General features: G+C 43.2%; 1 protein-coding gene across 4 annotated transcripts in view; it reads right to left on the minus strand.

The window, feature by feature from the left end:
• The window catches only part of nav1a (neuron navigator 1a), a 95896-nt gene that overhangs the window by 26883 nt on the left and 53969 nt on the right, over positions 1 to 15044 (minus strand). Inside the window, exon 1 of one of the 4 annotated variants that reach the window (XM_076276957.1) lies at positions 7105 to 7422. The exons of 2 other annotated variants lie outside the window; for them this stretch is intronic. In XM_076276957.1, the coding sequence (XP_076133072.1) occupies positions 7105 to 7181 (77 nt within the window). In that variant the 5' untranslated portion in view covers positions 7182 to 7422. Of the gene's footprint in view, positions 1 to 4056; positions 4566 to 7104; positions 7423 to 15044 lie in introns of those variants that run through there. One more of the 4 variants, XM_076276958.1, reaches the window with a different exon arrangement.

Genomic DNA, 15044 nt, shown 5'->3' on the forward strand with positions numbered 1-15044 from the left:
TGGGGGTGGGGGGATAATTATTAGGGTTTGAGTTACATGCTGCTTGGTCCACCTCCACCCTTCCTCTTTAATGATCCCTGCACAGTTAGCATTGCTGGGGAATATTAATACCACTTGAATTAAATGCTGCTACAGAAGAGATCATTAAAAAAACACACCACTGCAGCACCATCGTAATAACTGTCTAGTTACGCTACGCTATTTTAGGTTACCAGTAATCTGAGTGTCTCAGCCAAGACTGCCTGCCTCTTGGCTAATTGCAGGGTAGTTTATTACACTCTGACTAAGAAGCTCACTTAGGGTCATGAGAAAATACAAAGGTCGCACTTCCGACTTTGGAAAACGAGGAGCTACCTGAGCTACCTCAGCAGAACTGGGACCATTACCTCATCTCTGGAAATAAAATATTCCTGATCTCCTCCACCCTTCCCACAGTATGAATCTTAAACAAAACCCGCACAGTAATTCACATTAATGCTCCCTCAGACACACACACACACACACACACACACACAGAGACAGACAGACATGCAGAGAGACAGAGACAGGGAGGAAGATATGTCTTTGATCCCACGCCAGAATGTTAGAAATGGAAACTGACCTATTGGTGATGCAGTACTTTCAAAAGAAACCCATTGATAGCTTTTACGTAAATGGCAGCAGGATTTAAGCCAGATTGACTCTGTGCACGGCTGCACAGAAGTCCAGGGGCATCCATCTGCTATGTGGGGCACAGCTAATATTTATTTCACACAGACGAAACCAATGAGGAGGCCGATTAGACTAATTATCCTCCAACCACTCATACTGAAGTTGAAATGACCAACACAGATTGGTTTCATGTGATCGACTGTATTACAATGACTTTCAGATGGGAGCAATATCAATAAATAATAAACAATACTACTTACTAGGCCTGTGTTATGCTGAAACTATTGTCAATGTTAAAGCCTTTAATGAGCCACACTCATAACAAGCTAAACTTAATCCGCTATCACTGCCATATGCCTAATGGTTCTCCTCATGTATTTCTCCAACAGACAGATGTCTGAAAATCTGAAAAGGCTTTAAAGAGTTGAGCGAGTATTCAAATCAGATTAGAGTTGGCAGTTCACCATATTTGGATTGACTACACCTAACACTGCACTATATTAGATGCATTCACATCTGACCATTTCATTTCAGCACTGCATAAAACCTTTGCAGAGAAGACCTTGCAATAGTAAGTAAGTAAGCTAGTAAAAAATAAGTAGACACTAGATAGCTTTTCATTTGCTTTAGCAGCTGGAGGATAATGCATACACTGATCTAATTGCTCGTACTCAGCCTCCATTTTCCCCGTCTTCCTATTACTATAAGGCAGTGCTCAATGTATAAAGTTTAAAGCCTCTTTCTGAAATAGCCTCGGTTCTGTCCGCCCATTACGGAGGGTGGCTCCCGAGTGCAACAAATCATTTCAGAAGCAGCAGCAATTACAGTAGGCTTAACGCCTATCAGCAGGGAACAAAACCCACAAACGCTTTTCCCTTTTGAACCAATCTGAGTCAGAGGATGCAGGCGTAAGGTATGTAGCTTGGAAGTCGAAGCCACTTCAAGAGAACTCAATGTGCCTTAGTAAACTATCAGATGCCTACTTTATGAAGTGAGAGTGAATTAAAGCCATATGTCGCTTTTGTAAGGGTAATTGGTATACTGATTAACTGACTACTGTTTCCATCTGACAACAAATTTAACATTTGAGAAGGGAGCTCAGACTACAAAGGGAGAAATAAAAGAAAAACAGAAAAAAAAACTACATTGAGGATGATAACAGTGTCTAACTCATAATAGAGGACAAATAAATATTGGACACAGTAGAATAATGACAAAAAAGACCTGTCAAGCATGTCTAAGAACCATCATTTCAATTCAGCTAGACCACTTTCTTGTTGAGGCAATGTTTTTTTTTTCTGTTAGGGTAAATAATGTTTTAATATGTTTTATGACCTCCACTTTGTATGGAGGACAAGCCAAAATATATTTCCCCCTCAATTCTTGGCTCTCAAACCTTGGAGACATACCTCTAAGCCTGGCAAGGCCAACTCGGTACGAGTCCAACTGAACGTCTGTTAGATCGCACGCCAGAGGAAGTGAGGATACTTCTCAGCTCAAACAGCTAAAGCACTATGTTCAAACAAGCCCACGCCCCGTTATCGTTCCTTTAGAATATAGTGAAATACTATACATGATAAATAGCTATCTTTTTAATGTGCTTGAGTTTGATATTTTCCAGGTTTGATATTTTCTTTGCCAAATTATCTCTGTCTCAGGTCAAAACATACTCAAACACTAATAAAATACAATGGCATAAGAACCACAGCAAAAATTCACACAATGGAAATAATAGCTGTCAAATGCAAGTAAGGACCAGTCATAGCCTTTGGCATTCTCTATTTTCTGATCCCTTCCCTACCTTCTGTCATAGAGAGGCAAGTTCACTGTATCTGTCAGACCAGAGTGACCCAGCGTGTGTCCTTGTGCTATGCGTTTGTCTTATCAGTCATGGTGTTGTATTTATCATTTGTTTTCCATCACAAGGATTTATGGTCAGTGTTGAATGTAATACTGTATGGTGTCTGAGGTACTAGCACAGATGGTCCCCAATATGTGTTGTAAGACCACCTAACCAGTTAAGCCTTAGAGAACAGATTGCCCTGACAGAACATAGAATATGGGGGACCTTGGACTATGCAGCCAGCATTGGCACTGTCATTTCAATGACAATTTAATGTGTGAAACCATGGAATTCATATGTACCTTCATATGATAGGTGCTGGACTATCTGATTAACAGTATGATGTTTATTGTGTCGAATACCACAATTACACATTTTATACGACATACTATTATTCTTTCATTTCAGTACAAAATGAAGTCCATCTTAGACACTCAAGTACAATCAGTTCCTCCATTATGGCAGTGGATGAATCGATAAAAGCCCTCACACCAAAGTCCCACCACAGCTTGCCCATTGTAGATTAACAGAGATTAAGACTAAATGTTTGGTTTAAGTAATTGCAGCATAATTACAGTTAATTCCAACTGTCCAAAGGATTATTCTTCAACAAAGGTCCACACCACTGCAAATCAGACATGGATGGATTCTCATTGCTAAGCACTACAGCATATTGATCTGGTCTACCACTGGCAATGTTCTGACATCACAAAAAACAAGCTCCTTTGGATGTCTTTGATTTCACCATAAGAGTAATACACCCTTATGCAGTCTGACACAGTAATAGTGTATTCAAATTAGCAAAATAGTATCCTGATGTGGCCAGGATATGTTTTGTTTTTCTTTAATGATATCCAACTAAGCTTGCGTAATAAATAATAACCACTGGCAGCTCAATATTAGTCCGTGTGGACAAGGGTGATGTGAGTTTATGTTCATGTGAGGACCCTGGCCGTCCTGCTCCTGTGTCCCTGATGGCCACTCTCAATCAAGCAGAAACAAGACCTCATTTCTCACAGGGTCCATTTGTGGACACTGGTGGAAAGTTGCTGACCTATACAGCCAGATGCTAGAGCTGATATTGAGCAACAACACAGGAACCGTCCACACGGCACTGAGAAGTCACGACACACAGAAAAGCAATGATTAAAACTATATCCCAAAGGTGTATGCACATTATAGTGTCTTAGCTATCCCAACAGTGACTTAGTTATCTCTAGAGATTCATTAACATAAAAAGGGAGAATTTGAAAGCGACCAACCCATCAACTGACAATGTGTGTTAATATTAGGACAGTCAAATGCCTGTTATCCTGTGTGGCCTACTGTAAATTAGGGAGCATTTGGAGGAGGGACACTCTCCAAATTTAAACCTCAGGTGTGGTCAAAGACAAAACAATGGATACAAACAATAGCTGGGTTGGTACAATGACCCCCCCCCCCACACACACACACACACACACACACAACTATGAACACCACTGAATCATAACAACGGGAAGGGTAACTCTCCAACTACTAAACCACACACTATGACATTGTTATATGGGTTTTGTGTTTACCATGGCTCTATTCCAGCATCGACAGTTGATGTAAGAGCCATGCTCACGTTTCGATTGGCAACGCTGAGAGATGTTTTGTTTCAAACAGCACAGGGGAAGGACAGGGAACACTTTTGAATGGAGCGTGCTGCTCCTCCCCTCAGTAAAATAACTTGAAGCAGCTGTGGGCTCTCACTACCACCAAGGCCCCCTTCTCCAGTCCCAGCTGTTTGGATCACACACCATATCCCCCTGTAACAATGACTGCGCTATAATTCAAGTGGAATTCCACAACAGTGTGAAAAGGTTATGTCAAAGGAGCTATTAAATGGTGTTTAACGTTCATTTCCACAACAGGTAATTGCAATACATAGTACATAAAGTCCCACTGCGATATGAAACATGTACAGTAAATCATGTACCACCTTAAGGAAGCCAAAACTATTAAACTCAGGTCCATATCATTAAGGCGATCTGACAGAATGAGGCAAACGTAATGTAAAAGGATAGTTAAAATAGCAGAATATTCACTGTCCATCTAGTCGTCTGGGATGACCTCTGAAATGAATAGCACACTGAATGAGAATAAAGTCCACTTTTTGGAAATGAAAAGTTCTGCAGGTGGGAGAAACATGACTGGCTTTGTGTGCTGGCTCCAAAACACGAAACATGAGGACCCAATTGAGAGACATCATTCATTTGCTGGAACTAAAATTTAACAGAGCTCCTTAGCAAGAAAAACAGGACAAGTTTTAGCCAACACAACAACACATGCTGGTATGTGTTGTGAGGACTTTTTTTTTCTTCTTCACAAAAGAGAGGACAATGATGTGCATGAGGTCAACACACAACACAGGATACCAGCTAATTATAATGAGAATGGCACATCAGGACACTGACTGCTAGTGTTTCAGTTAGAACTTTACTAATTCACCAAGCACACAATGGCACAACATTTAACATCTTTAAAACCAGATCACAGCTTGTGATAGGCTATTGTCAGTTTCTTCATGTGACCCAAAACAACAGGTGAGGAGCAGTGTGCTGAACTCCTATAAAGCAAAATTTCTCAAATATGTTGAAATAATACAAAACGATCAAGAACATAATAAAAGCAAAAGAACCCTCTGCATAAACAGTTCACCTCACCTCAACTTCACACCTGTTGACATCAAAACTTTTCTTTTTTGTGTGCAAGTGTATACTACAAAATAAGCATTAGGGGGACAACCCCTTCAAGTGAAAATGCATTGTCCAGTCCTGTTCCTCTCATAATAAAGGTCACTGACCTTCTATTGTCTGCACTGGCCTTCTTGATTCCCCTGTAGCACACCACCTCTCAGCCATAACACGGTTAGACTATAAACAAATCAGCAACAGACTCCAAACAGACTCCAAAACAGGATCTGGTTTCTAACTGACATTATCCGGGTATGCAGCCTCATGTCATGTCAAACAAGCAAGTTAGGGTCAAGCGAGCCAGATCCCTAGCCTCAAACTTCCTCCTTCGAACAAAGCCATTGGTTTAACCTCGCGAAAGCAAATGCGAATTAATTTAAAAGTGTTTCCTGATAATAGAGAATAGCTAAGGAACAGACATGTTTCATCGTGTACCAGACATTCCATAATCAGCGGTGTGTCGCAATATGTCACTTCTCAACATGAATGCGTCAAAACAGGTTGATCAGCTAGCAAAAGAGCAACACTCTTGAGATTATTGATAACAGACACATGGCTGCCGTGCCGCCCTCTGTCAGAACTTGGGAAGCATCTGTGCCTTGACTAAAGCTAATGGCTTGATCAGCTGTCTTTGTTTTAATGGGTTTACATAAAGGGTCGATGGTGGGGTCAGCCACCCAGAAAAAGCAAAAACAACATAGAGCTCCAAGGTCAAAATCAATGCTGTCTAATGGAGATGAGGAGGGGGCCCTCCGTCTGCCGTCTCGAAGAGGTCCGAATATTACAGGATTACCTGATGTATAACATAATTATAACCTATTGCGCAAATTATGCAATCTGATTTGCACTTGCATTGAGTCGCTTAGTTTATTATATCGATGTATGTATTCTAAAAATGAATGGATAGAAGAACATGTCGCTCTGATGTCCATTATGATTCATGTGACTTAAGTGAGCCACCCTTGAGACAGCATTTAGCGGAGATCACTTCAGTCACGTTCAATTGGAGCACCGGGTGCATTGACACAATTGCGCCCGCTAAAATAGGTCATTGTAAAGAACACTCGAGCTTAATCAGTCTTCCATTTGCATCACAACCTGTGCCTAATGGTCAACAAACACTTGTCAAAGCCATCTCCATCACAAAACAATAGAAATACTTCCGCGACAATGTGAGAAATCCGCTAACCCTAGCCTACTGCAATGCACCCCCACTACACACCCCTTTCACATTCATCGTCTTTGACTGCACTGTCAGACAGTGACTGACCATCCTCTGAAAATGTAAACCATTTCCGGAGACGATTGCAGGAATATTCTAAATACTAGATCCAATAGCCTATCAGATACAAAGGTACTGTAAATGTCCTAAAATATAGCCTACCATTTAGTTAATGATTTCTTAATGTGTCAGATTATTAAATTAGCTGTGCGAGGCAAATACGAAATGTGGTACATATGAAGCAAAAATAGTTTATCTATTCGGCTTTCCTACATTCATTGACTCATTAACCTATATTCTACAGTAGAACTCAATCAACATGTACATTTGTCCATAGATGTTAAATATGCGTTTTCCGCTATTAAACTGCCCAATGCTCCTAGTTGAGATAAAGATTCAGCAGAGTTTATTTGCACCATACCCTACTAAGCATTTCTAGTAAAATGCTTATCAATGAAATTCCCCCCTCGCACACCTTGCGGTTTAATACTGGCTACTAACCACTGGTCCAATGCTGCAGACACAGTCACAGACTGCTTTATTAAAGGCTACCGGCTTTCTTTTCCCTGACTGACAATTTGCTTTGCTTTGTTCACACGTGGAGTGCAAGCTCCATTCATGTACCCACATGATGGGGATAAATAAATAACCTTTAATGCCTCCCTTACCTTGAAAGATAATGCATTGTCCTTCCTCTCTGAGACGGGAACTGCAGCACTTTTCCATTGAGAACTCGCCCACTCATCGTTATCCCTCTGCTTTGTTCGCGTTGGACATAGCCTGCTACAGTCCTTAAAATCCCCCGTTTCCTATAGCCGAAAAGCGCGCTGCTTGATTTTTAGATTCTGCTTGTTAGGATTCAGTGAGAATCCGCAGCGCAAATCTTCCGACCCACATTTGGGGAGCGCGTGTGTGAGGGACAGAGAGAGAGAGAGAGCGGGGAGAGAGAGAGAGGAGGGACGGTAAGCCAACACCCCCTTATTCCACCCACCCTCTTTTCCTCCAGCCTGATCGCAACCAGCTGTAACGCTAAAAATGTACACCGATGCCATTCACGCAACCATACGGATTCAGACATCAGCTTTCTAATAACAAAATATCACTTTAGTTTCACTTCAAGTCACCTCATGAATAAATAAGACAAATACTGTCCCTCCTTTTTTGTTTCAACACGTGCTACTATTGTGCCAAGCCCACAAGCGAGCATCTGCTGTGTGATTTGCCAAAGAAATTTCATCAAGACGCGGTTAGAATACTGTAACACTAGCGTGGTATGGGTCAAATATCATTAAGAACAGGGAGCCTAAATGGAGCGCATTCTCTCTTATGGGGCTCGCCAACACCGACTGAATACTAGCCTTTATCTGACAAATCAATAGCGTGCTATTGACCACGCAGCTTCAGAAAGTTAAGGCTATTGGAACGGGTGAGAAGAGATCATGAATATCCCTCCCCACAAACAGAAGACTGTGGAAATGGCAACAAAGAAGGACTTCATCCCTCAGAAACCCTCCCTTGCACCACCCAGCTCTGGGAGGCGGTGGTGCCATGCTGTCCCCGGCCAGGTGTGTGGTGTGTGAGCAGCATGACTGATTGGTGCGCTGAGCACAAGGGCTGCAGGTGTGCATTGCCCATGCCCGTGCCACCCTGGTTGCCTGGTACTATTGAAGAAAGGGAGAGAGAAACTCCAGAACAAAGGGAAGGCTGGGAAAAAGTGACTGCGCATAATCAATGACTTCACTTGCTTTCCCAAGTGACTTTGCTTGTCTCTGTGTGTTAAGTGCCATGCACCCCTGTGGGTTAGCAAGGCGTTACTGTCAAAACATTTCCACTCACAAACCTCAATCAACAGGACAGGCAGTCTGCACGAGGAAAGGGTGGTGTAAGCTATGTTGTAGCAACTTCACCTGAATCTTCATAGAAACACTGAATTTCTCTCTTTGCCAAATGTACTTTAACTAAGTGGTCCTGTTCTTGTGCTAGACAATAGTTGGATGTCACTCAAGATTGACCTCTGACATTGATGACCATGAGAGCAGAACAATCCCCCTGTCCTCCCCTGGATTTAGTTTTAACCAGAGGGAGTAACAAACCGCTGCCGCATTTAACGTAATTAGCAACTGTAGCGATTGTCACGGCCCCTTGCTCGGCATAATGGCTTAGTCCAGCCAGGAGCCTTTGATTACCCTGGGAACCTGTCACCACGGTGAAGATGAAAGCAGGGACGGGGAGGCCAGGAAGAGATCTGGGAACTCTCATCCATGTTATCTAGTGTGCAGGCCATGGATACTCCTCTCTTTCTCTTTCTCGCTCTCTCTCAACCTTTCAGGGATCTATCCCCCCTGGCAACACAGGCTTAGAAGCCCCAGCCTAGACACACCCCAAACACCGGCCTGCTCCACAGGCTCTGTCCCATCCGTTCCCTGCTCAACCAGCCGTGATGCAGGCTAGGCTAGCTGAGGGGGACTCCCTTCAACAGTCCTCCGCTCTGGTGTGGTACTGATTGATCCCATGTGTGACTCAGTGTGAGTTTAGATACCTTCACACGCACAGACACAGACGCACTCCAAGACACACAGACATACTGACACACACCAAGACACACAAACCAAGACACACACACAAACACACACATACACACACACACACACACACACACACATGCAAAAACCAAGACACACCACACACACATACACACACACACACACACACACACACACCTTTCCTCACATATCATTTCAAGGAACAAACTAAGCCTTTCCCTCTGCCATACTACCCTGTGCGGCACACAATGTATCCCATTGTAAAACCACGTAGACCAGAAATATACACTGGAGGCCTTTCCAGTATTTTCCACACTTTGACTACTGTAAAAACATGTCAGTCCGAGACATACCTCAGACAAGTCTTTTCTGTTGTTGACTTAAACCTGGGGCGCTTTGCTTAGTCCACACGTCCCCTGTGGACATCTCCCTCTTTTTATCCACATGCGAGGAAATGTTGTTATCTTCATATGAAAAGGCTTTCATCACTTGAGATGGTCCCTCAATCCTTCAAAGTGAACTTTTACCAGAACCTGCCTCTTTAGTCAAATAGACTTGCTTTTGAGAATGTTATCACGGCCACCATCTATTTGGTTTCAGAATGCTTTCCTTGGACAATTTCATTTTGAACCATAACAGCTAAGATGCAGCCAAGGTTGAGTTCAGACAGACGGGGCAGCCAGCTCTGCCTGAGTAGATAGTTTCTCTCAATCATATGCCAGTGATCTTACGTTTAGCCTAACAAGCAAGCAAATCCATCACACGTTTAGGCCACTTTAGTTTTTGAGGGTTTGTACAGCTTTATGTTTTCCTATCTGTTGCGTTCATATCAAATAAGTTTACATAGCCTGAACTGTAGCGTTTTATACTGTGGTCTTTTTTTTATTTTAAAGCTGGTCACTGACTTATATAGCAAGTGGGTTGTGCACATATGGGTCTCTGTATCATCAGTTTCCTATCATGACTGATTAGCACAACAAACAAAGAGATAAGACAAGTGGCACAAAGACATTTACTGACCACGTTAAAGTTATTTTCGTTTTACCAAAAACTGAACTTTAGTAAGCTTCAAAGAAATTTAGTGTTAGATTATATTTGTTTACTTTGGCAAAAAGTTTAATGTAGAGCAAAGGATGTACGGAATGTCACAAAACTATTTTTGGTAAAAGGTATATCTGTCCCCGGGTTTGTTAGATTTCCTCTACGGACATTGGGTCTTTTCAGGATATTTTTGGCAGCATAATAGTGGCTAGACCACAATTTCCTTCAAAACTGCATATATCTGATATTGTGTGGAATGCATTCAGTCAAGGCTTATTTCTTTACACTTGGAGGTGAGTGCAGGCATTGTTCTGTACAACTGTGACATCCCTCAGGACAAGACAAGACAAGGCAAGGGAGGAGCTGAAGAAATTCAAGCAATGCTGAGGCCTATAATGGGATAAACAATGTTGTTGTTAGATCCAGGGACTTTCTGAAAACTGAAATATTAGCAGGCATCATTAAAAAATAAAACTCCATTATGTAAATTGTTCACTTTTGGTACGATGAAAGGACATTAAAGCAAACAAAAATGAGGCCATCTTCGCTAAAACACTTAACCGGCCCAATGAAATAGCCAGATCCACTTGATCCACTGAAATGAAACTCTCTCAAGCCATTTTCCAAAGAGAGGGAAACAATACAACTTCAAAAGAGGCACAGACATTCAGAAGCAAGACAGCTGAAAATGTTCCACCACCGGACTGTAAACGTACTCAGCACACATTTAACAAGTATGTCAGCCGTTCTATTTTTTTCCTGAAACACACAATCTTTCCACAGGAAAATGACAGAAAATAACCCACAAGCAAAAGGAAAAAAAATCAGCCACACTAGTACAATTTTCCCCGGAACTAGACATGGTCCCATACAAATCCATATTCCCTAAAACCAACTCTGAACGAGCTGGGGTTTGGGTAAGTGCTTGAGGAGATAGACCTGACCTCCTATTTTTTGATGTGTTCGCTGAGAGTTGTTGGAAATCAGGGAGCGAGCGAGGGTTGGCATGTCACTGGCCAACACAAACAGGTGGCTGGACAAGCTGCGTGACTGACACGCAGCGGTCAACAAAAAAAAAAAAGCCCATCGGGGCACGGCTGCCGCTTTCCTCATCTTCAGACACATTTCATCACTAAGTACACCTTATTGTTTGGGGAAGCCAAGCCTCAACCTGACTCTCCCACTCCGTCTCCGCTCCACTATCTCACTCTTGGGCTGTTTGTTTGCTTTTCTATTCAGCTGTCTCTCTCCATCTCTACCTCCAGAGCTGTGTTTGCTTCCCCCCCCCCCCAACCCCGTCTCTTTCACCCTCTATTCCACTCTCTTTCTCAGTCTGTCTGATTGCCAGCGCAGCCAGCTGTCTGTCCATTTCCATTTCTGCTACTCGGTTTCGCTCTCCCTCCGTCCCTCGCTTTTCCATTCTCTCTCCGTCCGTCTATATGCCTTCCTTCCCAGCGTTCTAACTTTACCTCAGTAACTGTGGCTATCTCTTCTGGGTTTTTTTATCTCCCTTCCTCACACACACACACACACACAAACACACACACACACACACACACACACACACAAACACACACTTACACTATACTCTTTCTCTTTCTTCTCCTTATTCCCTCCATCTCCCTCTCTCTTTCTCTCTTACCCTTCTCTCTCTCTTTCGCTCTCTCTTCCCATATTTACATTCACCTCTATGACTTCTTTGAAGACAAAAGAAAATGATAAGGAGCTTATGAAATATTTAAGAATTTCTGGACATTTCCTCCATAAACATCTGGACATATGACCACAGAGAGTCCACAGCCTTAAAACAACCTACTCCCTACTCGTGTGTACGAGATCACATGCGGCCACCCAAACACTGCGGGCTGACAACTGGATTTAGGGGGAAATATTTGAATGGGCCTGGCTAATCCTTTGAAGCCATTATTGCATTGAAAGGCCCGAACTCAAGCTGTAGCCAGTTACCCTGTCTCTGACCTCTTCATATTTGATGGAGTCAAGAAAATTCCCCCGAGCTTACTGGTGAACTAAGACGAGAGGTTGGCCTAATAGATTGAAAAAATAAATCAAGGGGGTCCTCCAACGACTCCACTCAAGGGTACTCAGTGTGAACTATAGAGAGAAAGCAAAGGAGCTCTTGGGAATCTGGAATGTACTGATAACTAGGTATATGGAGTTCATTTGTTTATTTCATAGACTCGGCAGCCAACTAGGGCAACTAAAGCAGCTTGATTTCATAATACTTGCATTACATATGGGAGGATCCTATTCATTTTATCTGATAAGGAGTTGAGATAAGAGGTAAAGAGAATAATCTTAGATATGCTGAAATGGAGACCTTAGTTTACATTATGTAAGATAAAGGTATGGGTCATTTTTAAGTGAAAGGAAAATGGATGGTAGCCTGAAAGACTTGACCCGCTTCCTCGAGAGGCAAGAGGGTCTTTGTCTAGAAGGGTTTGTTATGATTGCAGAGGTCAAAACTTAAATGAGTTAACCTTGTTAGTCCAGAGCCCACCTGGTGTCTGGCAGTAAGGGGATTCTGTCTCATATTGATCCCCACTTTGTCATCGTCATCAATAAAAGGTTTCTTGAAGGTTTGCCTAGCTTGACAACAGACACACATAGCCTGGAGATTAGCAGAATCGCTGTTTAGTGAACTCGTGCACTTTCCCTCCCTCTCCCTCTCCAGGCGCTTCTGGTAAGCCGAGAAAGGATTAACCACCTCCGGACAGTTCCGAAAAACATAAGCATTTTTTCTATATATTTTTTTTCTTTTCCCGGTGGGCCATTTTTGGCAGGGATTAAGGCAAGATAAAGCCTAGTCAAGCAGAAAAAGAGATGCATTCCCACTATGTGTGGGTCAAGGTAATAAAAGCTTGTGACGCAAAACAAGCCCACCCCTGCTTGCTGCCCGTAAGCGAATACACTTCATGAAGAGGTGAAGGGGCCTGGGTCCTGAATTTCTGAATTGGCTGCCTTTTTATCTCAGAACAAAGACTGAGATTTTTTTTCCAGATTGCAAAACGAGAGAAAAAAAGAGGCCGCTTTTGTCCGAGACGTGCCTTTGACTTGTCTACATTGTCTCGAAAGGAAGGTCAAGGGTTCCCTCATGAACTACCTGCTATAGCATCTTGAGGGTTGGTCCATTTTAGGAATGACCAGAGAGAAGTCATACTCCTGCTCGTAGGCTAATGACTAAAGCAGCAGAGTGATGAAATAGCCACAAAATGTCATCACCGTCGCCCGTGGGGAGCGAGAAATGACTTTTAAGTGCAATCTGTGGGGAAGATGGGGATTTCAGCACTAGACTGCATAATAACACGTTCGAGTTTCAGACAGTGGCTTTTTCCACAAGGGATGTTATTTTCCAGCGGGACTTCGCATCGTCCTTTGCACAGAACAAGATGAGCCCATACCCTGCGGCAAAGGCAAACAGGCATTTGCAAGTGTTTGCAAGTGCTCAACCTGTAAGAGAGCACCTAAAGTCAGATAGTGGACACTCTCTCTCACTCTCACACCCTCTCTCGCTCTCTCTCTCTCTCTCTCTGCAATCTATTTGAAACAACACTCCACACAGTGTGTATACGTCAGTGTGTTTGAGGGCCTCCCGTTGAACGGCATTCCTCCCTAATGACACCGTCTGAGTCACTGGACGCCCCTCTGCAGGTCGGTGCATGACCGAACAATAGAGGGTTGTCATCTTCAACCTGACCTCAAAAGAAGTAAATGACGTTGACCCTCAGCTGTTTTTCAGGCTTGGTTCTTATTTCCACCCAGGACTCCTGTAGCTTCTAATACACACTCACCCACCCACACACAGGCCCGTGGGAAAGGCTGTAAATTTCAGCGCCTCCCTGGTTCCCCCCCTGACAAGCTCACCTCCCCTGCATCAAAGGTACTCACACAAATCTAATCCGAAAGCTATGAATGAAAACACAGACAAGCCTTGCCAGGCAGGTTGTCAGTGCACAAACATGTATACCCCGCACTGTGTGTTGGACTATTTAAGAGCATTCCACATCAAGATGCAGCCATAGCTGAGTGATATTACTATCTGAGTCTGCTGTCAGGGCTGTGACTCTGCCCGGGGGCTTGTATTTTGACACGTCTGATACTGCAGCGCCCCGGCACAGATGAGGCTCCTGTCTCATTGTCATGTATCCCACCTCTCAGAAACGTTACTTTACCAGGACGTCGACTCCTCTGGGGCATTCTTTGTCACCGCTTGCTTGCTCTCTTGCCAGTGGCAGAGAATGATGGAACACAATAAAACGAAAAAAAAAAAAAAGCCATTTCAAATTCAAAAGTCTTCTTTTGTCTGCGTCGTAGGAATTTTACAAGCGCATTCAAAGGAAAATTCCTGGCTTTACAGTAACAAATCTGATACTTGCACACACTGACAAATGACTGTACCACATAAGGCCTGTGTCAGACAGTGGGCTTGACCTTAACCTGAAGTGGCCATTTGAAAACCCAACCTCTGCACATTCCACTGACCACCTTTGGGGTCCTCTGTATATTTTCCAAGTCTGCGTACGGAATGTGTTCATTGGCTCCCTGAAGCAGGCCAATATAACTGTAGCGTATTCTTCGCCAGTGGAGAATAAGTGGATTTTTGCCCTTTTTGTGTACATTGCTGAATGATCCACAGTCTGCCAGCTGTGTCCCTCCATGAAAGTATTTCGCAGTGGGTAGAAAGAGGCTGCATTATGAGCTAGTTTGTTTGAATGGGGGGATGCACCATTGAGTTGGCTCGCCGTGGCTGCGTTTAGGAGCAATTGATGGCGAAAACATATTCTGCATAGCAAATTTCAGAGAAAATAACTAAGCCTCGAAGCTGGCAGCTCAGTCTGTGGTGGTGCAGTCTGGTGAAAGTGCGACGGGGGAAAAAAGCATAAGGAAAATGTGTGTGTTAAAACCGAGGTCCAACTGAGCTCTATGACAAAGCGACCATAAAAGCCCATCTGTAAAGCTGCAATAAATTATACTATGAAGAATAGATGTCTATAAAGTCACAGCAA

Source organism: Alosa pseudoharengus, unplaced genomic scaffold (assembly GCF_046254945.1).
Source record: "Alosa pseudoharengus isolate Yale_2024_CS ecotype anadromous, Long Island Sound unplaced genomic scaffold, YU_APseudo_1.1 YU_APseudo_1.1_scf_9, whole genome shotgun sequence".
Classification (NCBI taxonomy): domain Eukaryota; kingdom Metazoa; phylum Chordata; class Actinopteri; order Clupeiformes; family Clupeidae; genus Alosa; species Alosa pseudoharengus.